General features: G+C 38.9%; 2 protein-coding genes across 17 annotated transcripts in view; one reads left to right on the plus strand and one right to left on the minus strand.

Moving 5' to 3' along the window:
• Positions 1-5,081: 5,081 nt before the first annotated feature.
• On the minus strand, positions 5,082-17,341 carry NDUFAF5 (NADH:ubiquinone oxidoreductase complex assembly factor 5; the record flags this gene model as incomplete). 14 transcript variants are annotated; one of them, XR_013956513.1, is made up of 12 exons in its annotated part: positions 5,082-7,429; positions 8,660-10,042; positions 10,170-10,252; positions 10,600-10,683; positions 11,954-12,014; positions 12,474-12,671; positions 14,546-14,585; positions 15,588-15,691; positions 15,791-15,838; positions 16,487-16,550; positions 16,790-16,830; positions 16,923-17,309. XR_013956513.1 is itself a non-coding variant. In XM_080614610.1 (11 exons), the coding sequence occupies 11 exons, from the start codon at positions 17,307-17,309 to the stop codon at positions 9,956-9,958; spliced, it is 1,197 nt and encodes a 398-aa protein (XP_080470736.1). In that variant the 3' UTR covers positions 5,082-9,955. The 14 variants fall into 14 exon arrangements, 6 of the variants coding, with proteins under 6 accessions (XP_080470736.1, XP_080470737.1, XP_080470741.1 ...); XR_013956514.1 differs by having other exon boundaries at positions 5,082-8,182; XR_013956515.1 differs by having other exon boundaries at positions 5,082-5,253; positions 7,319-10,042.
• The window catches only part of ESF1 (ESF1 nucleolar pre-rRNA processing protein homolog), a 29,787-nt gene continuing 21,330 nt past the window's right edge, over positions 17,267-25,723 (plus strand). Inside the window, exons 1-7 of one of the 3 annotated variants that reach the window (XM_080614607.1) lie at positions 17,267-17,409; positions 18,642-19,320; positions 20,049-20,437; positions 21,243-21,356; positions 22,145-22,245; positions 23,762-23,914; positions 25,471-25,585. In XM_080614607.1, coding sequence (XP_080470733.1) covers positions 18,642-19,320; positions 20,049-20,437; positions 21,243-21,356; positions 22,145-22,245; positions 23,762-23,914; positions 25,471-25,585 — 1,551 coding nt within the window. In that variant the 5' untranslated portion in view covers positions 17,267-17,409. Of the gene's footprint in view, positions 17,410-17,481; positions 17,620-18,641; positions 19,321-20,048; positions 20,438-21,242; positions 21,357-22,144; positions 22,246-23,761; positions 23,915-25,470; positions 25,586-25,723 lie in introns of those variants that run through there. The other 2 variants (XM_080614608.1, XM_080614609.1) reach the window with 2 other exon arrangements.

Raw genomic sequence — 25,723 nt, forward strand, 5'->3', positions numbered from 1 at the left:
CATCATTGCAACACTAAAGCATCTTTCTTAAGCGGTTATCTCCTTCACATCCCATTCTTATTTCCACTTAGAAGTTTGTGTATAGGATTTAATTACTTTCCACCCCTTTAGTTCCAATTTCTCTGTTACGCAACAGAAAGCTAGTGGGAAACATATTCAGCACACGTCTGTGCTGTGTAAGTGCTATTTCAACAGATATTTACATTCACTAGAGAGCACAAGTATTCTACTTCTAATGGATGGTGAAAACCTGAGCTAAAAAGAAACTATAGAAGAGGAAACAAAAAAACAAGTACTGGACTGCAGCAGAAATATTCTTCCAAACTATAATGTTGCTTTACTTACCTGACCTTGCAGCCAGCTTCCAAACTTACCCGTGTCCAGTTTTAGAAACTTCTTGAGGAAACTGGGCTTTGTGCTTTGTGCTTACATCTATTTAGTCAGTCCCAAAGCATTTTACATAAGAAATACATATTTTAATTTCCACTGTAAGATCTTTACTGTTTAGCTACTACTGAAGAGAGATGCACTGATTTACTAGATATGAATACACTCTAAAGAGATGTATTTAAAACTCTGACCTGCCTTTATAGTCACTATCTCTGAACAAAAGACCTGAGTACACTTGTCTGCGTAAGAACTTCTATTTTAGAAGAGTACAGCTCAGTCTGATGGAGCAAACCAGCAATGGTTTGCCTCATGCTTTTCTCCTCTTGCTGAGAGGTTCACACTCAGTTCAGGGACTAAAAAAATACACTTTAAAAAACTTTAATACCCGCTTTACATACTATTTCTTAAATAAGCTAAAGTTAGAAGACCCACAAAATAAATGGAGTCTAACCAGGAATGCAATTGTTAAACTGGGACCAATATACAAATCCAACATTATATACTTATGAAACTGAAAGATATTTCTTTCTATAATGTATGCAACTAATACATTTTAATAAAGTATTTTACATTGCCCTGGGTTAAATCCTAGAAATGTAAAGATACATCTTTTAATGGACCTACAAACAAGTAAACTGCTTGTTTTATTTGGCAGGCTGATAGACAGAGAGTACACATAGCAGCCCACCAGGCCACAAAGGCAGGATCAGCCACACAATTCCATTTGCTCAGTTAGCATTATACAGCAAAAGAGGAAGGCAGGCAAGTGTGTTGTGGAAAACTGTGAGGTGGGACAAGGTGTGGTAGAGCATAAATCCTTAGCAAAGGCAGTGCCACACTAAGCTGGTGTTCTACTGCACAAGAACTAACTTGCTACTTCCACAGTTGCAGCTCTAATTTTATTCATTCTACTTAACAGAATGATGTAATAGGAGTACTTTTAAAATGGATTCACTGCTTAAGTAATTAAAGCATTTCCACGATCGAGAAGCCTCCGACAGAGAAATCCTTCACATTCATCTCTTTTTCCACTAATGCCTGCTTCTGTAGGAGAGGTGAAAGAGTCCATCACAAAAACATACTTCAAACAACTTGGTTCTAATCTTCAAGCCTCAGGGTTTTTTGTTTGTTTATTCACTCTCTAGGGAACAGGCAAAGCAGAAGAAACTTCATGAAACACTAAGGATGTGTTCTCATGGCCCATAATTTTTACCACTTCAGTCTTGGGGAGGTCACTGCAACTTAGCTAGGTCTTTCTCAGTTTTCTTTACTGTACTGCATGAAAACAGTCACAAAGAGAATTTCACATCAAACAATTCAGCTGTAGAAATAAGGGCAAAAATGTCTTTTGGATTCTATCAGCTAGAAATTCTCAAGCGCCCCACACCTGGTTACATCCAATGAACTGTACAACTACTAGCAACTCTGCGCAGCAGCAGCTGTCTGAATCATGGTTTGAGAATCTATCGGCTGTAGGACTTGGCACCCCTTTGTCTTCTAAGTAAGATATTAAAATGCTTATCTTTATCACGTATGTGTATAATCTTTATCTTTATTAATGTACGTACTACATTGAGAAAAACTGATACAACTATACTTATGAGGCTGCACATAGAGAACTGGCCTGATACGAGCTATATCCTGACATATATTACAATATAGTCATAATACCATGTCAAAAAAGGACAAAACCCTACTGCTAACTCAGGCAAAAAAGGCAGATTCTTTCTTGAAGGAACTTTCAACTCTATTGTCATCCTTGTTTGAGCCAACACTTTAAAATCTCCTTGTACTGAACAGATTGAATTCATATTTTACAGTAATGCATTTTGTCAAGGCAGCATCCAATGGCAGCAATTACTATATGGGCTCTAACATAGCTTGCCACATTTCTGCTAGTGTTTTCAATGTCCACATGACAAGAAACTGCCCATTAAATTTACAGACCAATTTATGCTAACTGTACTCATTACAGTCTGTGAGGAAACTAGGTAATTGGGCTGTTAGACTTCTATCTTTAGAAATAAATTAGAATTACTGCTTAGTTAGAATAATTTAAAATGTCTGACTGTGCCTGTTCTAAGCATCCATTAACAAACGCTACTCAACTTCCCACTGCATTAAACAGGCCATTTCTCTACACAAGACAAAGCAGCTAATCAACTGGAGGTTGAAAATAAATATGCAGGGAGCAGGCATACAAACTACATTGTTAAAATACATTTGTCTTATGCCAAGATTCATTTGTAAACTCATTTCAAGTGTTATACTTACTAGGTCATGTTGATGTGTTTTTCAAGATGGTTAACTGCTCAAAAACAAATAATATTTACAATACAGTTAAATGGAGCATGTTATCCAAAAGCAGAATATGAAAAGGTAGATGTACAGACCATTTGTATGCTGCAGTAATCAGCACTCTTACATCCGACTGAGATCATTTTACAGCTAAGGGACTCTGACTTCCATACTCAAGATCTCTGAAATGATGCCCAGTCTCTGTGTGACTGTTCAGAGATCTAGAAACCCAGTCTAACAAAGCCAAGCAGCCTAGCAGAAAATACCAGAAAGGAGTGCAGACACAGAGTAATTTTATATTTGTGAAGATATATGAACTCTCTACAGTAAAACTTCCCTGCACTTATGAAGCTTCTGGGTTCATAAAACTGAATCCTTTCCCCTAAGTAAAACAACTAAGTCTACTCCAAACATACCTCGGAGGCTTATAAATAACCATACTATTAACTTTTAATTCCGTATCTTTAAGACAGCTAACCAGAGAGTTAGAGAAGCTATCAATTAAATGCTATCTTCTGAGTAAGGGATAATTAATTCCTAGCTACCAAAAAGTACCAGCCACCATGCTGTAAAACATCCCGAACAGATACAATCACCCAATCCATTCAGTGTTCAAAGTTCCACTTTCCATACAATAAAGATTCACTGAGTCGGAAGACAAAACCATACGCACACAAATTCTAAGCAACTATTTGGAAAGCTCATGTCTAAATAAAACAAGAGTTTAGTTTGTTTTGTGGAAGGTGGGAATTGAAGATCAATCACCCAAGCATCAAAAAAGGGCTCTATGTCTGTTGACTGAACAGTGCTGTGACAGCACCACAGCTCCTCCTGAGAACACCTTCTAAGTTGAGTCCTGTAGGCAAAATCACCTAAGGAATGCTTTGTTGGAGGTGTGACTAACAAAACCCCTTGGGCAGTAGCTACGTCTGCTATTTTTTGTAATTCCAGAAATAACTATAGGCAACTAAAGAAATTCACAGGCAAGAAAATCAGGCACAGATAGGATGCTACCCAAATGCACGTTACACAGATACTAAATTATGACTTCGGTTTTGTCCTGGGTTCAGCAGTAGCAGTCATTTTCTCCTTCTTAGTAGCTGGTGCAGCGCTGTGTTTTTGACTTTCAGCCTGGGTACAGCGCTGATAACACCCATGTTTTTAGTTATTCCTCAGTAATGCTTAGTCTGACCAAGGACTTTGTGAGTCTCATGCTCTGCCAGGGAGGAGGGGAAGCCGGGAGGAGGCAGAGACAGGACACTTGACCCAAACTAGCCAAAGGGGTATTCCATACCACAGCACGTCATGCCCACTATATAAACTGGGGGCAGTTACCCAGAACAGCTAGATAACTGCTTGGGTCAAGCTGGGTATCGGTTGGCAGGTGGTGAGCGGTTGTATTCTCTTCCCTTGTTATTTCCCTTATTATTATTGGTGGCAGCAGCAATGATTTGTATTATACCTTAGTTACTGGACTGTTCCTATCTCAACCTGTGGGAGTTAAATTCTTCCAATTCTCCTCCCCATCCCTCCAGGAGCAGGGGGAGGAAGGGGAGGAGTGAGCGAGTGGCTGTGTGGTTCTGAGTTACTGGCTGGGCTTAAATCATGACAGGTTTATATTTTAAACCTGGCTATCTATGAAATTCAACATTAATTTACCAACTAAATCTTGCTACAGTCATTGCCTGGAACAGCAATACTGCTCTCAGATTGGCTGGGCATTCTGCTGTTGAGTCAGGAATAAAATCATCAAATTTAAAGTGGTGCTTTATGGGAATTACATTTTTAATTACAAAAGTGAAAGCAATGCTGATATTAGGGAATATCATTAGAAGTCACATTATCAATTGTCAGTAAATTCAAATTAAAGCGGAGGATAATTCTAGCACTTAATAAATCTTCACAAACAGAAAAATAGAATACATAGTAGAAATGAAGTGGGAAACCCGTAGCTTTTGGTAAGAATGGATGCTCCTGCCATTTAGGTGCTAAAGCAGTATATACTTTGTAGAGATGAGATGATCAAGAGCTAAAGGAGGGGCATAACATAGACCAGTCAGTGGCTCTGTTCAGGGAGAATACAGTATACAGCAATTCCAGGATCAACAAAAAACTGAAGTTACTACTTATTAAACCTGTTACTCATTAGATTCCGTTAGTAAATTCTTTGTTTTGGACTGTATTTCCACAGAGCAAGTAATTTTTTAATATCGGGGTACTTCACCTTAGAAGTTCAAGAGTAGAGCTTCAAACCATTTGAATTATACATGTTAAACCAGCCACTTTTCAGGTTGGTCACTAGCTAAAAAAGGTGGTATTATGTGTATCCAATGTGTTTCTGTCCTTGTAGTTTTGCCATCCATGAAACCAGAAATTTGATCAGAAATATGGAATTCTTCATGGTAAACACATTTATTCACAAGGGTAGTTTTATTCCTCGTTTTCTTCATGTTCTCACACAAACTCTGGGTGCAGTATTAAAAGAACAAGTCAATGATGAGAAGTCACACAATGCATGTGCAGATCCCAACTTTAAGTTGCACTTCTACAAAGCATAAGGAATCCCTACAAAATGCAGGAAGAAAATGCATTAATTTGGATTCATTAGTGCTGGAAAAGTGTGGCCTCTTTATTTCATGCATTATCATTAGAAAACTGCTTTTTTGTGATACATTCTGGACTATAATGAACACTTTGAGGACAAGTAAGATTCCCTGGTATTTGTCATCACTCCTTCAACATAAAGTTTCAAACAGAAACATTATTTCTGAGAAGGACTTCGTCTCTTACTTTATCAATGTACTTTGTACCCAAAGGAACAGCTTCAAATTGTGGGGGAAATTGGGGGAAATCCACATAGCCTTCTCTTGGCACAAAAGTAAAGCCTGGACATTAGCTGCTAACAGAGAAATGTTTGTGAACAGAATACCCAAAGCTCAGAGGGTGTTTGCTCAAAATCTGGTAAGGCTGAAAATGAAGACAACCATCAGCCACATTAAACAGTAACCAGGCAGCTACCAAGAGACCTGTGGGGGCAAGGAAGTCAGCTTAAAATCAAGCATAAAAGGCAGTAACATTTCCAGCAGGGAGAAGAGAGAAGCAGTCAAAAATCTGGTCTGCCACCAAAAAGATGCCCTCCTGCATTGCAAGCTATGTGGAGGACCCTGCCCAGCAGCCAGGAATAGCCTACATGACTGCCATGGGCCCACAGTACAGGGTGCACCCAGCACTGGCCGCTCCAAAAACACAAAGGTGTTTTTGCACCTCACCTTTTGGGCTGCCATGCCAGCAGGAGGGGGGTTACTGGAGTGTAGGGAACAGCACAGTTTACAGTGTCCACACCTCCAAAGAAGATGGATGTAAACAGGGTTTGGCTCTTTAACCCAAACCTCCTGTTAAAGGAACAGAGGGGAGCACTTAACCGTAAACTTGTGGGAGATTGCTATAGAAGGGTGTTTAGATATTTCAAGCTGTTTACTAAGGTTTTGTAAAGCTCTAGTCCAGTCATCCATCTGTTACACTGCTGCTATTGATTGTGTATGCATAGTTCAAGGACTAACATTCAATTACAAACTATTAACAAATCAACAAAATGACTTAAGCCATAAGTCACTTTCCCCTGCAACAAGCACATGTACTCTCTTCCATGCTTTCTACTTCACACTGATAAGCAACCTCTGGCTAAAACTTTACTGTTTCAGGTTTTTCTTTTTCTTCTCTTTTTCCTTTTCCTTCACCTGAGCTCACCTAAGATCAGGAAATCAATCAACTAGCTATACATGGCATATTTGCTTCAGTACTTCTAACCCAATCAAACTACTACAATAACTGTACTTCCCCCCCCAAAACAGCTCCAAAACCAGCACCAAAATAGATCAGGTCTTTGTAAAGTGAATATTAAGTTCTTGGATTAGAGAAGTGAAAATTCAAGCGGTTCAATATACATGCTAACTTTCTTAATGTGGCTTCTTGTGCTCTAATGAATTTAATCCACTAGAACAGATCTTTGCATCAGGAAGTTCTAATTGAACACCACTAAAAGACTGGTGTGTTTTTCAACTGACAAAACTTAGGCTACTCTTCTAGAAAACACTGAAAAGAAGTGGCTATTTCTTGTTTAGGCAGGGTAAAAAAGTTTAATTTCATTTGCTATGGTTCACTTCTGCACTTCTGCTGATGACATTTTTATAAATTAGAGGTAATCAAAAAGCTTTTCCCACATTTTAACTTCACATATTCTCAGCCTTTTGAAAGCATAAGGTCTGCAAAATCTAACGCTTGGGTTCCAAAATGTAGGGCCTTGTTATTATCTCTATATCCTAAGCAGACTTGCATAAAAATATACATTGACAGATCTTGCAATGAAAGACACTGAAGAAGCATACTCATTGATCTTTTTGGAGGGTCAAAAATAGTAATGTCCATTAAATGTAAACATATTTCTTTTAAACTTTATTTTAAATATGGGCTCCTAATTTTTCATTAGTCAAAATAATTATCTCCCAAAATTATTTTTCCATTCTTTTGTAATCAGAAGAAAAACATCCTATATTATGCATAAAGATTTTTAAAACTAAGCTTACAAGAGACATTATGTCACCTTAGCAACTACTTTTTAGAAGTTACTTACTCTGCAAAAGCTGATTTTTAACATGTACTTCAGGGTTTAAAATGATTTCTAGACTAGCAACTGGCAACCACATTCTTCATTATAATTTTAGAAAGCCAAAAAGACTTAAATCTGAAAGAGAGAAATAAAATATAACAGTCTTATGTGACAAAAACATCTGTTCATAGTAAACTGTTTCCAAAGCTATTCATTCAAGTGCTACACAAAGAAAGAGTCTACTGGAGATCAGAGTAACCTAGAATTCCAAGAAGAAATACTAGAGGAAAAAAAAATACCTGCAGTTAACAGACACACATGTAAGGCAGTTACCAAAATGTAGTCAACCAGGGAAATGAACATCTGACCTGCCAGTTGCATGTCCCCTAATTTCAACCAACACTGCCTCAACACCGTATTTATTTCTCCTCACTTCTAATCCCCGGCCATTTCCAAGTGAATGGAGCATCTAAATTTCCCCCCTCCTACTCCTGAGTGCTAGGAAAACTACTCTTCTATTTCTCCCTGTTGACAAGGTACATTTCCCCATTAGCAAACCACATTCTCACTTACTTTACTGTTTATGTATTCCATTTGTGGAACATGGAATCAAAGAACTGGAAATCCTTTTGTCCCTTAGTTAGAGTCCTTCAAACAAGTACAGTAGAAGCACTTTGACAATTAACATTTACTCAGCACATTCCACCCCCTCATCCCCTTAACGTATCTGAGTCATGACTACCAGCTCAGGTGACTGGAAATTAACCTACTATAGCAAAAATGCATAAGTCACAGTAATTTGACATGCAACTTCATCAAAACCTACATGTGAGAAACTGGAGAGCTCCTCCTTGAAGTAAATGACTTTTATTTAAAGGCAGAGAAGATCTGCAGAGAAATGCAGTATGTTGTATTAAGACAATTCATGTATTGGGTTAGATTTAGTCTTAAGAAAAAGGGCTGCAAAGTTTATCAGACCACTTTCAGACTCTCCCCCTTCTTCCACTCTTTTCAAAGGAAAATGCAAGATGAACTCATTCCTCTTGAATAATTATGGGATCAGCTTATAAGCAAAACCAGGGCAGAATATTCCTACCTTCCTTATGATGTTTTGTCCCTTCTCTGCCCATTTCTAACTTCAAGTTAAAATGGAAAGACTGATAGACAAAATAAACCCTCAAATTGGGCCCTTAAATTGATTCTCTAACCAGCTGAATAGTGCATGAATGGTTTCCTTTTAAACAGCATTTCTGTAGCTTGAAAACTGAATACTGGTTAGAGCAGCAAGAGGTAACTTTAGTATCTGTACTAGTCTTTGAATCATAATTCAGTAGCCCTTGACAGAACATGAAGGCTTCTGCCTACCTTTTCTGTCTGGTCTGTGCCACATCATTCTGTCAAACTCCACCTGCTGGATAATCTTAAAGCAAGCCTACAGAAGCTTTGGTTTCACGAGGATTGATGCAACACCTAGATGCAACAATAAAACTGACTAAACAGTATATCTGATAATCTATTTTCCATGCTTTTTGTTTCTGACATTCTCTATTAGTACTACAATCAGATGAAATCCCCAGGTATTTTTTCGAACACCTCAGGTTAATGGGCCACATTTATAACTAGTATCAGTTTCTGGTAATGCAGTTGTATATGGGGAGAGTCAGAACTCCATGTCACAGGTAAGGAGAAAACAAGAAGTATAAAGTATATTCATGTTTTTCAGCCTCTGATAGTAGAAAAGCAGAAAGTAATGCGTAAATGGAATTTTAAACTCACATTTAAAATATCACTTTTAATTTTTCAAATGCTGTGAGATAAAAGGACAAAAAAAAGCCATGGAACTCCAAGAAGTGTATCAACTCCTGAGAATGCCAATTCCAAGCCAGTCAAATAATGTGATACCTACCCATCCGAGTGCTGGATGACTCTTCTGCTTGCTACTCTCTCCAGTAAATCATGGTATGTACATTCTGTTAGAGCTAGAATGCAGCATCCAAGTTTCTTTATGGCTAAGCTCTACTATTCATGCACAGAAACATTTCTATCTTTGGGGGTGAAAAGGTCCTGGATTTGAGGGCTGTAGGTGATGGGTAGCAACCCAAGATATTTTTGTCATACAGAGCTTACTTAACCACTTCCTTATACACAACTCAAACATTCAAATTTCAAACAGTAACTGATAGCAACTTCTTACCCATAATTTCCAACCCATAAAGCCCGTAATAATTTAGATTTGTGTATTTGCAGGTACTTTCTCTTACAGGATGTCTTATAAGTACAACTCTTCATTATGATCTACCATCGTTTAGGAATAATTAAAAACATGCAGGGTGAAATACACTCAAGACTTGCAAATCATACCTGGCGCAGTCTGTGATACTGAAATGCTGGAACAGGCATTACATTTGAGAACAGTAATTTAATTGAAAGTCAGGAGAGCATTTATTCTTTGAATACTGCTCAAATATTCCTCTAGAAACAAGAAATTAACATAATTTTACACAGCTGATGTTGTAGCATAGACAGTAAAAACCAAAAAACTCCTGCTGTGTGCAAATAATCATCACTTCAGAATGTTGTTACAAAATAAACTCAAGCGAAGACTATCTGCAATGAGAAGTTTTATAGCAGTTTCAAGACAACTATTATTTCTGATGAAAATCATTTTTTTTCTCTTGATACATATCCACCTAATTTTGACAGATCTCCAAATGAAACTGTTGCAGAACCTCTCTTGGCTGGTTTTGCCTAAGGAAAAGAGAAGAAAAAAAAAAAATAAGGCTGATTTTAAATTAAAATATTTTACAAAAAGCTTTTAAAGCATCAGTAATTTAAAAAGTACCTTCAAATAAAGAATAGTTCAGCATCACACTACCTGTGATTCATGGAATTTCCAGCCAATCATGTAGAAGATCTGAAACGTGGCAGGTACTGAGCCATCACTATTTCCATACATTTCTGTTAGGGCAGGAAAGGAGGGAGTTAAGAAAAGGGACACAGGGACACAGAGTATTAGTTCTAAGAAATCCTTAGTTCTCAGAACATTAGAACCAAGTATGACATATTCATCATAATGACTCTCAGTGAAAGATTTGGGACAATAAAAATATCTCATACTGGTGCACCACATAGTTCAAATCCTGTCATGATAATTTAGGTTAAAAATACCTGTACAATTATGGCATTTTGTTCTACTCCAAAATGCTGTTGCCTTTGCCTTTTTTTTTTCCCCCTACAGAGAGGTCAGAAAAAGAGACAAAAAAAATATGTTCTTAAAGTAATTTCATTACCTCTCAAACACTTACCTTGGTATATTGCAGCAGCTGCTAACATTGTGTCCCTGTGTAGCAGAGGTTTTCTATTCCAAGAGCAATTACTCTCCCCCATACCTAAAAATATGTGTTAGCTTTAAGAAAAAGAAGATACAGTATATGCCATGAGTTAAGTGTCATGCACCTATGACAGACTTATACTAAGCCAGAATAAGTATAGAATCCTCTGAATATCACTGTAAGAGAGAACATACTGCAAATAATTAGGTTAGTTTCTTACCTGTAAGAATCCAAACATTTTAATGCCAATGCTTTGCAATTTACAGTTTGCATTGTTAGGAATTATTCCAGATTATGACTTCTTCAGCCCAAATCTTCAATCATAGGTTTTCTATGGTTTTCTAGTATAAATTTATATATTCTAGTATATTTATATATTTTAAGCACAAGTGTTATTCAGACACCACCTTCACACCTTTTAACAGATAAGCATCAAAATTACCAGCCCATAAGATTTTCAATAACAAATGAAATAACCGTAATTCTAATCTCCTTAATCACTTCCTGCATCTGAATGTTTCTGAAGAGAAAGAAAGTTTTATTTTCATTAAGGAACTACTCTAAATAGCAGTTGATCCAGAGTAAGAAGATGCCTGAAACTGTCCTGGAAGTAACAACTAACTGCATATGAATGACTACTTTACAATCCATGACAAATGCAATCACAAAAGTAACTCAATTGTTAAGCACCTCAATTTCTGTTCGCCAGCAGACTCCAATTTAAGGTCTATTTATTCTCATTTCAGAGCACTTTCCTGAATGTCCTGATAATTAGGAAGGCTCATAGGAAAAGTTAGTATGTGGGATATATGCTTCTGTCTCCCTTGCAGGGCTTTTCGGCAACTTACGCACTGAACAGGCTCTCAAAGAATGGGAATACAAGAGAAGCAGTAAATTTGTAGCAGACCGTGAAGTAGCAGATCTTTTGACTTCTGCTTCCCAACACAAATGTGCTGATAGGGATAATCTCCTGACTCACTGGATATCAGGAAAAAAAAGTAATGCTTTCACTGTAACAACAAGCTTTTATATTTTTCTTTAAGGAAGAAGTTTCTTACAATGAGGGTGGTGAAACACTGGCACAGGTTGCTCAGAGAAGCTGTGGATGCCCCATCCCTGGCAGTATTCAAGGTCAGGCTGGACAGGGCTCTGAGCAACCTGATCTAGTTGAAGATGTCCCTGCTCATGGTGGGGGGCTGAGGATCAGATGACCCTTATTTAGAGAATCTATTCTACGATTTGGACTTAAGAAACATACAGTGAAACTCTTCTGTGTCTGCATCACTGGTAAAGAAAACATTTTCGTTTTCACAAAGAATATACTTGCCTTGCAAGTCTTCCATAACCTCAAACAACCCTGGGTAGTTGACTTGAATTTCATCAGTATCCTATAAGAATTAAGAAGCTTCGTTTTAGAGCATGTCAAGCTAAAACAGTTGCATTATGTTACCCTTCAGTGCTGCTATCTGCCACTTCTGCTCAAACCATGTATTTCTCAGAAGAATACAGTCTTAACGTTTCTAAAAGTTGTTTAGTAGCCCAAATGCAATCAATTTTTTAATTAAAATGCCATTATTTTCTTCTTGGTTTTAGAGGAAACAGCAAAAGTGTCCAAAGGCTTTTCAAGCAGGCCTAACATTCACTGACATTTCTCCAAGATCATCATCCAAATACTACTGGGCCACTAGCCAATGATCCACTTCAGTTGGTTTCATTAATCACAGTGAAGCTGAGAACAGAGGCAGTCCAGGCTATTTCAGAGACTTATTGAGCAAGGTACATGACATAGAGAAGGAATCAGTACATTACTAAGACATAAGTAAATAGCAGCTCTCATACATAATTACCACAGTCAGTGTGTTAAAGCCAGCTCTCGACAGCAGATGTCCCAAATCAGAGACAGCAGTGAATGGTGATACATGAGGAGAAAATCCTCCTTCTCTTTCCAGTTCTGCTAGCTGCAAAGAGCAACGAAGCTCATACAGAGTGTCTCCTCCAAACATTGCACCAATGAATACTCCATCTGGCTTAAGAACTTGGTGAATCTACCACAAAGAACAAAATACAGAATGTTTTTTGCTACTAAGCCTACGTAAATAAAGCATTCTTAGGTTTTGGGGTTTTTTAACTAACTTAAAATTAGTTATTATATTAATTGTAACAGACTTTTAACATTGACTGTATCCCACAAGGCACTTTTGGTAACACTGTGAGATAAATAATCTGTCTGAAAAGAGACTATTTGTTCTTAGGAAAGACTGACTCTACAGAAATCACTCTTGCAGTCAGGAGCCATTAAATGTACCGTGGAAATTTAGGGTAAAACTATTTTCAGTAGGATACTCTGAAACAATATCCTCAATTAGTTTCCTTCTGAAAATAAGGCAGATCAAGATAGCTTCTGCTTACTTTTACTTTCTCAGATGAGGGCAACAAAAATACTTTCTAATGGCTTAGGAGAAACAGAGGCCTTAGTTTCCAGTAGTGATTTTCGCATTTCTGAACGCACAACAGAGCAATGCAATTCTTAATACCATAGAATGGTTTGGGTTGGAAGTGACTTTTAAGATCATCTAGTTCTAACCCCCCTGCCACAGGAAAGGACATTGTATTATGTCTAATATGGTCTAATTATGCCTAATATTATGTCTACTATAAAGGTCAATAAATGTTAGGTCTATTTTTAACATCAGGACTCAAACACCAAGGTTGACAAGCTGCTTTCTTGTCTATAAGTCCCAGCCTCCTTCCTACTGAGAAGGCCAATTAAATTCATGCCTTCTTGTTTCTTTAAGAATTGGCAATGATCCCTGGTTTAGATATCCAGAAGAGCCATATTACATGATCAGGCTAACAAGAGAGCAAAAGTTTCCAACAGCTTACCTTACTGATTTAAAACAAAAATCCTCTTACACCGGCTTTCAATTAAGTATTAATCAAGCTACCTTTTCTATACTAGTAAAGAAGCCAGTAATTACAAGGTAAGAAAGTTAAGCATTTGAAGGCAGTCTCCTTCAGTTAAAACTAGTGGTCCCAAAGTAAGAAATGAACATTCCTGCTGAAAGTTGGCCAAAAAACCCAGTTCCCTCCCATTTGTGAGACATTGTAATGTGTCAGTTATTTTTACTGTGGGGGTAAATATATTTGACACTCCAGAGAACACTTAAATTCCAGAGAAAATGGTATATTTCTTTTCTTTCCAAGTTCTTATATTTTTTTAAAGTACTGAAGGCATTCTGATTTCTATTATTTTCATAATGGTAAGGTACTCCTATTCTTAACAGGAGACAGAATAGCAATGTAATGACTAACCAACATAAAAGAAAGGAAAAGAAAGAGCAAGCTGGCTAAAATACCCCTTGCTCTTGCTCCAAAGTTAGCTGATTTGAAACAAGTTTTCACCTGCAAGAAGGAGCTGAAATAATCAAAAAATCAGATTCTTTCAGAAACAGTTTCCATTTTCTGCTCTCAATGAGTATTTTGTTCATTTCAAAAATCAAAAAGCCTTTATTTAAGTTGTATTTCAAAATAAATGAGACATAAAAATAATACAAATTCCATATATCAGTTCTGGAGAAGTTAAGACTTAAACAACTCTTATATGGCAACTAGTAAGAGCTAACACATGCTGAACATCAATAGCATTAAATCAGCTTACATTAGTTACCATGATCTCAGCTGTTGAGACTATAAAACATTATACACACATATTGCCTCACAGTTACTTATTCCAAATTAATTTCAGACACTAAATAACTAGAAATATCAACTGATGCTCCCCAAACTGCTAAAAATGTTGGGAAAAAAAAATCAGTTGTGTACAACAGGAGCTATTTCTGTGCTTTTTATTTAAAGAAAACGTGGAAATATGGAATGCTCTGAAAAAAAATACTTTTAGTATTAAAAACCAGTTTCTTACCTCTCTAAAAGCTTTGGGAAGGTCATTCACCCAGTGTAAACTGAAACAAGAGACACATACATTTTATAATTGCATTTTAATAGTTGTTACATTATCTCAGTATGCCTCAAAATCCAAAGCAACAAAGCAATCCCTTAAGCTGTTCAAGTTCTGAAAATTCATACAAATAGTTTTGGAAACTGGGAAGATGCAAGTCCTGGAGTAAGACTGTCAAAATGCAGGGGAGAGAGAAGCTATGTGTATCCTGGGCTGCATCAAAAGGAGCCTGACCAGCAGGTCAAAGGTGGTGATCCTGCCCCTCTACTCTGCTCTCATGAGACCTCACTTGGAGCATTGGGTACAGTTCTGGTGTCCTCAACATAAAAGGGACATGGAACTGTTGGAACAAGCCCAGAGGAGGGCCATGAGGATGAGCAGGGGCTGGAGCACCTCCCATATGAAGACAGGCTGAGAAAGTTGGGGCTGTTCAGCCTGGAGAAGAGAAGGCTGCGTGGAGACCTCAGAGCAGCCTTCTAGTATCTGAAGGAGGCCTATAAGGGGAGGGACTCTTCATTAAGGATTGTAGTGACAGGACAAGGGGTGATGGGTTAAAACTTCAACAGGGGAAGTTTAGATTGGATATAAGGAAGAAATTCTTTACTGTGAGGGTGGTGAGGCACTGGAATGGGTTGCCCAGGGAAGTTGTGAATGCTCCATCCTTGGTCGTGTTCAAGGCCAGGTTGGACAGAGCCTTGGGTGGCATGGTTTAGTGTGAGGTGTCCCTGCCCATGGCAGGGGGGTTGGAACTAGATGATCTTAAGGTCCTTTCCAACCCTAACTAGTCTATGATTCTGAGAGTCTTGAAATCAAACAAAAAATCCAGTAAGAACCATAGGGATAGCATTTTTTCCTAATGTATGTCCCTATTAACTATGCAAGTACATTCCTTACTGCAGTAATGGACTATTCATCTTTCTCTTGTTTTTTCCTTAAACTTACTCTGAAAAGAACATTATTTAACATCTCGAACCAGGAAATTAATTATAAAGAAATTAACACTTACCTTAAGCTACTTACAACAAGATCAAATGTATCTTCTTTGAAAGGAAGGGATTCTTCGTCAGCTACAACGCTGATCGTAGGGACTTCAGATTTCACAGCATTCTTCTAATGTTGGGTTACAAGAAAAACAACATCAGAAACTCGCTACTTCCGCTTTCCTGTATTATGGAATTGAAGCACATCAACATTCAGAAAGCTACTTACTAAAGCATTCTCTGCAATATCAACTTGAATAAGTTTTTCAACTGTGTCCTGAAAGAAAATTTAACAAGTGTATAAAATATTTAAATTGTTTATAAATTGACATTAGCAATGTTTCTGAATGCTTACACAAGTTTTTAATGAGTTATAAGGAATCTCTTCAACACTTGTTAAAAACTCTATATAAAAGTAGAAAGCATTTTGCCCCCTAACGTAGTACTTAGTAATTTTTCCCATTTACTAATAGCTGAGATAGAAATAGTAACAAAAAACACATTCTGTGTTTTTAGGTCTAAGTTCTGTCAATATAAACCATGGATTAGCAACCAATGAAGTGCCTTTACCTACAGTGCAGCTCACAAAGGGTAAATTGTTCACTGCTTAATACCTCAGTAATGATACTTCTCTTTAACAACTAAGTGCATCCAACAGATTGATAAAAAAGCATACGTATCCATACTCAAGACTAAAGGTACACAACTGACAGCTTCTCTTGCACTACCATTTGTCTAGTCTTCAATGACAATAAATAGAATAACAGCCTGCATGAGGCACATCTTTGAACTGTATCTGAAATATGAGTAGATTTACCACATCAAAATTCAGCGGATTGCTTTAAATTATAAAAGAGACCTATTAGTAAACAAAGGAATAAATACATACTTATTTTAAACACTTTTCAATATGAAGAGCCAGTACCTTGGTTAAATGTTGAGCTATGTAACCTCTTCCAGAGCCAACATCCAAAGCAAGCGGAAACGTTCTAAAGTATAAGTTTAACAACATAAAATCAAGAGTTAAAACTACTTAAAAGTTTTAGACTATATTAAGTTTCGTCTGCCCATTTCCAAACGTCCTTCCGAATTGAACACATTGAGCGCCCTCCCGTGGTCACCGCTGCGAGGAAGCGCAGGGAAAGGCGCTCACAAGAAACGCCTCTTCCCTCGGCCTGCGTGTGAGGGACACGGAGCGGTGCCCGCCTCACCCCGCGGCGCGGCTTACCTGGGGATGTCAAACACCCTGTCCGCTATCCTCCCGCCGACCTAGGGGGAAACCCGCCTGTCAGCGCTCTAGGGCAGCCCCCTCCGCGCCCCGCCACCGCCTCCCGCTCCACGCCGAGAGGCCGCCCCGGTACCTCCTCCCGCAGGTAGTCGCACTTGCCGGGCTCGGCCTGCAGCGCCGCCCAGTTCTTCTGCTTCCGCTTCAGCCGCCGGTCGAAGGGGCTCAGCGCGCCCGAGCCCGACGAAGCACCGGCGGGAGGAGGAGCGGCAGCGGCGAGTCCTGCTGGCAGCACCCAGAGCCACCGGCAGCCACTACCCCAGAGGCCCGGGAGACCAGACCCCACCAACGCCCGCGTCCCTACTGCCACAGCCGCCATCACCTCAGGCGCTCGGCCAGCACATGCGCGGGAACCGACGCAGCTCCTCGCCTCGCCTCGCCTCTCTCCTCTGCGCATGCGCACGAGCGCAGGGACCTCACCGCCGGTTGATCGGTTGGGAGTCGTTTGTCCTGCTGCGGCCATCGTAGCGCCGTAGGAAGCGGGCCGCGGGGCATTGTGGGTCTCTGTGGGAGCGTGGAGCCGGGCTGTGAGCAGAAGGCAGCGGTGGCAGCGATCGTTAACGGTCGGTGGGCTCGGGCTGGGCGCTGCGGGGAGTGTCTGTGGGGCCTTCTCCGCTGCTGGGCTTGGGGAGGGAGCAGGATGCTATAGCCGGCTTGGCGCGGGGCAGCGGGCCCCTCAGGGAAGGCCCCGGTGGTGCCGCGCTGCTGCCGGGCCGGGCCTCTGCGTGCGCCGGAGCTGCTGGTGAAAATGGCCTGAGCTCGCCGAAACTCTTGTGCGTTCCTGAACGGCGCTTTAACTGGTAACGAGCTTGCAGTTTGCCCAAGCAGCCAAGAAGGCCAACGGCATCCTGGCCTGTATTAGTGCCAGTGTGGCAGCAGGGCCAGGGCAGTGATTGTCCCCCTGTACTGGGCACTGGTGAGGCTGCACCTCGAATCCTGTGTTCAGTTCTGGGTCCTTCACTACAAGAGACACATTGAGGGGCTGGAGCGGGGCCAGAGAAGGGCAACGGAGCTTGTGAAGGGCCTGGAGCACAAGTGTGATGGGGAACGGCTGAGGGACCTGGGGGATTTAGTCTGGAGAAGAGAAGGCTCAGGGGGGACCTTATCGCTCTCTATAACTGCTTGACAGGAGGTTGTATGAAGTAGGGTCAGTCTCTTCTCCCGAGGAACAAGTGATAGGACAAGAGGAAACGGCCTCAAGCTGCACCAGGGGAGATTTAGGTTGGCTTTTAGGAACAATTTCTTCCCCGAGAGGGTGCTCAGGCATTGGAACAGGCTGCCCAGGGCAGTGGTGGAGTCACCGTCCCTGGAAGTGTTCAGAATCCATGTGGATGAGGAGTGATATGGTTTAGCGGTGGACTTGGCAGTACTGGATTAATGGTTGGACTTGATGATGTTAAGGGTCTTCCAACCTAGCTGATACTATTGTGATTCTGTGTACCCAAGTCCTGTGGGAAGTAAAAGGCAGAGGTCTGGCTTACAGTGAAACTGCATGAGGTCTGGTTCGGGATTGGTGGGGAATCACTTCAGGCTCTATCTGCAGCAAATGTAGTCTTTTTAGTTGTGTACCCATTGTCTGAGGAAGCTAAGATTTGTTTGTGGCCAAGACTGTGGTAGTTACAGGATTATTTGCGAGTCTCTTAAGTTACCAATATTTTTTTTTTATGTAAAGAGCTTTTTAGGTATAGGTTAGAAATCTAAGTTTGCTTAGTTAATTTTTTTTTTCATTGTGTGTCTAAATCTATGTTAAACAAGTTTTTAATCATAACTGTTTCATTTTGTTTACATACTGTAGATGTCCAAGTCTACAACAGCACCAAAAATGTCATCCCAGCAGGAAATACTGAGTGATGGGCGCTTCAGCTGTGTTACCAGGGATCCCAGGTTTTGGGAAATGCCTGAAAAAGAGCGTAAAATCAAGATTGACAAGCGATTCAGAGCGATGTTTCATGACAAGAAGTTTAAGCTGAAGTATACAGTGGATAAAAGAGGGCGTCCTGTTAACTATACTTCTACAGAGAACCTCAGGAAATTTTATGCCCTGTCAGAATCTGACTCTGATCTTTCAGAAAGTGATGGCAAAGAACGTGCTAAAAAGAAACTAAAGAAAAAAAAGCCTAAACGTCAAGGAGAAGCAGATTCTGCAAAGCTACTTGGTGATGGTCAAGCAGACAAACAAGGGGTGGACCAAACGTGTGAAGCAGAGACAAAGCTAAATAATCTTAAAGATGAAAGACAAAAAAAGACAGCTAAACTAAACTTGAAAGAGGACTTTAAGAAAACTGCAACAGAAATTGGTGACTGTCATGGAAACAAGGGCTTTTTACACAAAGGGGAAAACAAGCAAGGAGATGCATCAGGAGGAAGATCAATTTCGATTCAAAACAAGCAAAACTCTTCACAATCAAGTGGTACTAAATCATCTAAAGCTCTCCAGAAAGACCATTCTGTAGGAGGAAAAAGCAAAGAACCAGGTTAGTTGTTCAAATGACATATTTACTTGGGTGTTGTTGCCTTTGTTTTATCCATGGAAGAACTTTTGCAAGATCAGTCATAAAATAGCTGACTGACTCGGATTCAGTGTTGCTGGAGAATCGGAGTTGGTCAGCTCTTTGTCAGTGCTGACTCTTCAGTAAGGTTGTGAACTTCCGTGTTCTTCTGATTTCTGGAGCTGAAGTTGTTGGTTAGTTGAAAAAGCAAAATGTATAGTAGTATATAGACTGCTGTATTTGTCAAACTGAATAGCAAATATAAGGTCTTATACTATGGGTATAAGGTCTTAAGCGTATCAAGTCTTGAAGACCGAAGGCATAAAGATGGCAACATCAAGCCATTAATATAAAAGGGTATTACAAGAACAGGTAACTTAAAGAAACTTTCTTTATATTGCTTGTGCATTCATGTAGCTTATGTTATTGAAATCGCATTTCTGCCTGTTGATTCTATACATTTAAATAAAATAACAGAATAATATTTCACTAGAGCTTGCTATGGATAATACAGTGATTAGAACAGGCAAGCTGAAGAACTGATATTGATGATTTATGTTGTTAACACTTCCCTGATATAATTTGTTATTGCATTGTTACACATTTCAGGGGTTCTGTAAATCTTTGTGGTAAAAAAAGAGGTTCTTTTTTTCCTCTTTGTAAAGGATTATGTGTAATTCCAACATAAAAATAGATGTCTTGTTCTCTCTCAGTGACTGCATACACAGATACCTGCAATCAAAGTGACATTAGTAAAAGACAATTAGAGGAAGATATTTCTGCAAGTGATGGTTTTGAGTATGCAGAATCGGAGGAAGAGAAGCCAGAAGATGATGAGGAAACAGGGGAAGAGGAGGAGCCAGAAGATAATGGAGAAACAGGCGAGGAAGAGGAGCCAGAAGATGATGGGGAGACAGGGGAAGAAGACAGTGATTCAGAAGATGATGAAGAAAGCGATAGTGGGCCTGATCTAGCTAGAGGGATAGGGAACATTGAGACGAGCTCAGAGGATGATGAGGATTTAAATGACCTCTTTCCAAAGGAGCCAGAGATAGAGCATTCATGGCGTGAGCTAGACAAAGATGCCCTTCGTGGAGATGAGGTAACAATACTTCGTGCATGACAAATTGCTGCGTGACAAATTGCTACATGACAAACTCAGTAATGTATGCTGTTATGAGTTATAGACATCAGAAATGTATGCTGCATTATAGGCTTTCACCTAGGAAACCATGAAAGTATCTTTTGTAAAGGTTTTTCAGCCTTTTAGTTACAGAATGAAAGAGATGATGAAATTGGCTGAGAATGGGACTTGCAGATTTCACTGGTGTTTCCCCTCTCTTCTAAGCCATGGCTGTCTGAAAGTGAAAGAACAAACAGAACTGAGCTTTTTGGAAATCCCGGAGTTTAAATAGTACTGCTTTTGTTCAGTACTGATTTTTTTTTATTTATTTATTTTTTTAATTTTTGATTTTTTAACTTCAGCTTTAAAAAGTTGAAGAATCATGAGACAGTGAAGTAGGACTTTAATACTGAGCACTATTAGTGTACAAGAAATCACAATGCTCTAGTACTGTTACAGTGCTGTAATCCTAGTTGCTGTTGTGACTAGTCATATGATGATAACAAAATTCTGAGTGCTGATGTAACTGCACTCCTAAATTTGAGATTGGAGCAGTCCATTCTGCAATGCTTTGCTATTTATGTCCTTTTTATCTGCCCTGGTGATTGCTGCTTCTGGTTTTCGCTTGTTTAAGTGAAAAAAGTCTTCGGGAAAATGCTACTTTTATTTTTTCAGTGGAGTTTGTTGCTGACTTTGATTTTTACCGAGGAATTGTGACTGTGTATTCCCCATAGCAATCGGGAATTAAACCTATGAATTTTATGCCTTTTTTTTCTCTGTTCAGATTACGAGTAGATTGGCAGTTTGTAATATGGTTTGGGATAGGTTGAAGGCAAAGGATTTGCTGGCTCTATTTAATTCTTTCACCCCCAAAGGAGGAACAGTATTTTCTGTTAAGGTAAGACCTGCTTTCTAAAAGGAGAACTGGCTTTTACTGTTTTAAAAAAGATAAAGACAGCAAGTTAAGAACAAAGTAAGACAGTTCTGTGAAGAACCACATGAGATGTTAACATGATAAATTAGAAATTGTGTTGCAATTTAACCTGCCATCTAATAAATGTGCTGCTTTTCAGCAGCAGGCATGTATTTAGCAAGAATTGGAACCTGAAGCTGTTAACCTCTCATGTTTATGAGGTTGTCTCTTAAGTGCTGTTTTTCTGAGATTAACAGTGAAATTCTCAAACTCTGGTAGGAGGAGACTACATTTCCTTGGCTAGTTCCATTTTTAGTGGTCTTTGTGGTACATAACTGCCTTAAATCTGGCTATTTCTAAATGCCCAGCCCCTTTTATCATTGCACTTCTTGTTTCTCACCACCTTTGAGTTATTAATAAATTGGTCAAATTCTGATCAGTTAAATTGTATTTTCCCATTTTTAGTGTCTGCCTCTAGCTTTCTGAGAAATGTTAGTCAGATCCCCTTTTCTGACAAAGGGCCACAGTGAAGTTAGGGCTCTTGCTCTTCATCTGTCTCAAAATATTCACATTCCTAACAGGCAGTTTGTTTAATCTAGTATCTTTTCTGTAAATTAAAATTAAGAGGGTATTAAAGTTTATGGAGTTGAACCCATTACTGATTCTAGATTAAAAACATTAAGTCTAAAAGGCTTGGTGAGATTTTTTTTCTTAGCTGGTGTACATCATGCTGCTGTAGTTAAAAATTTACTTCTGTGTTGTTGTATTTGTAGATTTATCCTTCGGAGTTTGGAAAAAAGAGATTGAAAGAGGAAGAACAAAAAGGACCTGTGGAACTGTTTGATCTTCCAGAGAATACCACAGAGAATGATGGGTATTAATTTTATCTTCAATTGAGAGTTACAATGTGTGTAATTCTCAGTGAAAATCCCAATCAAATTCAATTTCCAAAAGTATGTATGTGGACATCTCCTGTGGATACCTTAATTTTATAGCTTTTTTCAAGGAGTGTTTTATAACTGGCCCTGATTCATTATCAGTACATTGGATAAATGCATTATGATCAAACTTCAGAATTTTTGCTTGTTGATAAGTGATTCAACATTTTGATTATGTAGCTCATTGGACTAATAAATGGAACAAATGCGTGTAGAGCTTAACATAGCATATCTTCTCTACAGACTGCCATTCATGCAGTGACCTCCCTTTGCTTACTGTCATAATTCTTATCTGCGTAATCAACAGGGATCTTAACTTAGGGCAAGAAAATTCCCAGATTGAGATTTCTTGAATGCCACCAGCAGCAGCTCTGGCTTACTAGGCTGAGCTCATCAGGCCTACCATTGTCCAGGCTTCTTCAGTCATATCTTTTTGTTTTTCCTTTTATTCTGCTTGAAGGTCTTTTCTGGTGGAACTTGAGAGGTTTTGCTTTTATATTTTTTCCCAGATTTTCCAGATGTTTGGCAGCCTGACCAGTGCCATTTTTTGTATAATACATCCTGTTGGACTGCCCTATATTTGGAAAATGTGGATGCTTCTGAAATAAGCGCAGATCTCTCTTGAAGAATGTCTCTAGTGCATCAGGGAGGTATATGATGAACTTGCAGTGAATTCTGAAGTCAGCTTCACTGTGTGCATCATGGCGCATCCTGAAGTGTTAGGTTTACTGCTCAGTGGGCTCTAGAGCACTTGGAATACAACAAACGGAAGTCCATAGATACCTAAGTGATACCTGTGCACATACCATTCACATTCATGGGACAGGTCCTCACCCCTGCAATCTCTCTCCTGCATCCTTCCACCAATTCATCCACTTCTCAATTTCTTCTGCTTTGCTTTCTCTCTTGCTGTCATCTTGTGTGACACCACTACCTGTGCTACCCAAGCTAGTTTTGCAATTCCTTTCCTTACCAATACTGCTTTATGACTTATTACTCCTACACTGTCTCTCTAGCATGAGGATCTGCAGTCCTGTCCATACAGACTCAGCTTCTGTTAATGTTCTTAACAAATATCTTTACTTATGTAGGAACACCCTTTTTATCAGCTTGTTAAAAGACAAGATACTTGCAAACAACTTGATAGGAACTATTAAATGTTACCTTAAATGCTTATGGAGATGCTACTCTATGCCCTGCACAGGGACTGTAACCTGTGGGAAGCAGAGTCAGATACATAAAATGTACACTTAATAACACTGAGTGAATTAGTCTTTTTACTTGAGTAAAACTGAACAGATACTGGTGAAACTTCATGCTGTTTAACATCTAATCTTCTTATAAGATTAGGAGAGTGTTTGAATGGTGCATATTTTTAATGAGTTAAAATAAAATATTTTGCAAATGAAAAACTAAAGCCAGCTCAATTGATTGTGTTTCCTGCTTTTACAGGCTTTACAGGGAAAAACTGCGGGAGTATCAATTTAAGCGACTGAAATACTTCTATGCAGTGGTAGAATGTGATTCTCCTGAAACAGCCAATAAAATTTATGAGGAATGTGACGGCCTGGAATTTGAAAGTAGCTGTTCTTTTATAGACCTGAGGTAACTCCAGCAGTGCCTTTTTACATGTTGGGTTGGGAGAATTAAAGCCAATTTAAAATAAAGAATTATTTTATTATTATATTTATTTTATTATTTATTTATTAGTTTATTATTATATTTATTATATACTATTATTTATTTTAATTAAATACTCAGAAGAGTAAATTCTGTTGCCTTTATTCTGTAACCAAAATGAGATGTAAATCACTTGGGCATCCAGGGGGGTGTCAGCTTTCCCTTTGATTCTTTTGGAGTTTTTTTTAGTTCTTCCTGAGCATTTTTACTGGAACACAGAAATTTTGAGAGGATCTCTGTATAGAGAGATTCTTCTCAGAGAAGTCAGGTAAAACACTGGTTTCATCTTCAACCTTTTGGTACAAGGAAGTAAAGTGGTAGGATTTAGAAAGCAAAACAACATCCTGCTTGTGGTTTGCTTGGGTTTCCGCCACACTCCTTTTCTTTCCCCAAGGGTCCAGAAGTGTCTTTTTCAGGTTTGCTTACCACAGAGGAAGAACATTGCTGCTGTTGCCATGAAGCTGCAATGGATTACTATGCTAACCCCTATGAATGAGCTGGAAGCTCTAGTATTTCAAAAGTCATGTTCGGGAAGGAAAGAATTTTAACTTATGGTTGTGCTTTATTGTTAGTATTTCCTTTTGTCCAGAAAAAGACTTCCAGTCTGAGCAGAAGAGAGGTTACTAAATTATAGTAACTTTCCACAGGAGCTGGCTCTGTTTGCTGGGGCCTGTGTTATGGGCACTTTTGGAAGTCAGAGATGTTTTTTTTTCTTCGAATAAGTTTCTAGAGGAACTTAATTCATTTCCTTTGAACCATTTTGGAGAAGATTATCTCTGCCAAATGAGTGTGTAACTTTTCATGCTTTTGAACATAATGGTTTGCAACAGACATGGCTGTTCAGGAAAAGCATTGGAGAATTCTAATTTTGTACTTTCCTGTATTTTAATGTTGAGTAGCATTGATCACATTACATTTGCAATGATTTAAAGAACAAAAAAGAGCCCAAGTAATTTCTCATGTAGTGTACAAAGGGCTGGTGTACAAAAATCTGCTACTTCTGTTGTTACACATGCCTTGGGTCTTTTTAACAAGTTTTTTTTCCTACTAATTGTAACACAAGACTTTCCTAAAATGTTTTGATTTTTTTTTCTCTGTTTCCACATTCTACTTTATTCACTTTTTTCTTTTGAATTTTTAAGACTGAGCTTCCTGAAAAGATGGTTCTTAAAACAAAGAAAACCACCCCCAAAACCCACCCCTGACCCTGCTAATACCATGCTGAATGTTGTTTAGTTTATTTCCCCAACGTGCTGGAGTTACACACTGAAAGCCTGTGGAATAGCTGTGCAGAAGCCAGCCAGTTAATCTTACATGTGTGGAGTATTTGTCCATTTCTCATGTTTCTTTTTCAGGCTTACCAGCTTTTTCTTTTAGCAGATTCTTTTGTGCTTATGTACCGTACTCATGAAAAGCTTAGACTGTTTATACTGTGACATTTCTCTGTATTTGAATAATAACACGTTTTATTTGCCTTCAAGATTTATTCCAGATAACGTTACATTTGATGATAAGCCAAAAGATGAAGCCTCTGAAGTGAACGTAGCTATGTATAAACCAAAGTACTTCACATCTGCTGCTATGGGAACATCAAAGGTATCTTTACAATGTTTTTGTAATGTTGTTCTAATTTGTTTAGTTTTATTGTCAGCTTATAAATAAGTCGTGGGGAAAAGATTCCTGATTATCTTCAGGATTTCAAAATAAGGACATCAAACATGAAAAGATGTAAGC

The sequence above is a fragment of the Psittacula echo genome (genome assembly GCF_963264785.1).
Source record: "Psittacula echo genome assembly, chromosome: 4".
Taxonomy (NCBI): domain Eukaryota; kingdom Metazoa; phylum Chordata; class Aves; order Psittaciformes; family Psittacidae; genus Psittacula; species Psittacula echo.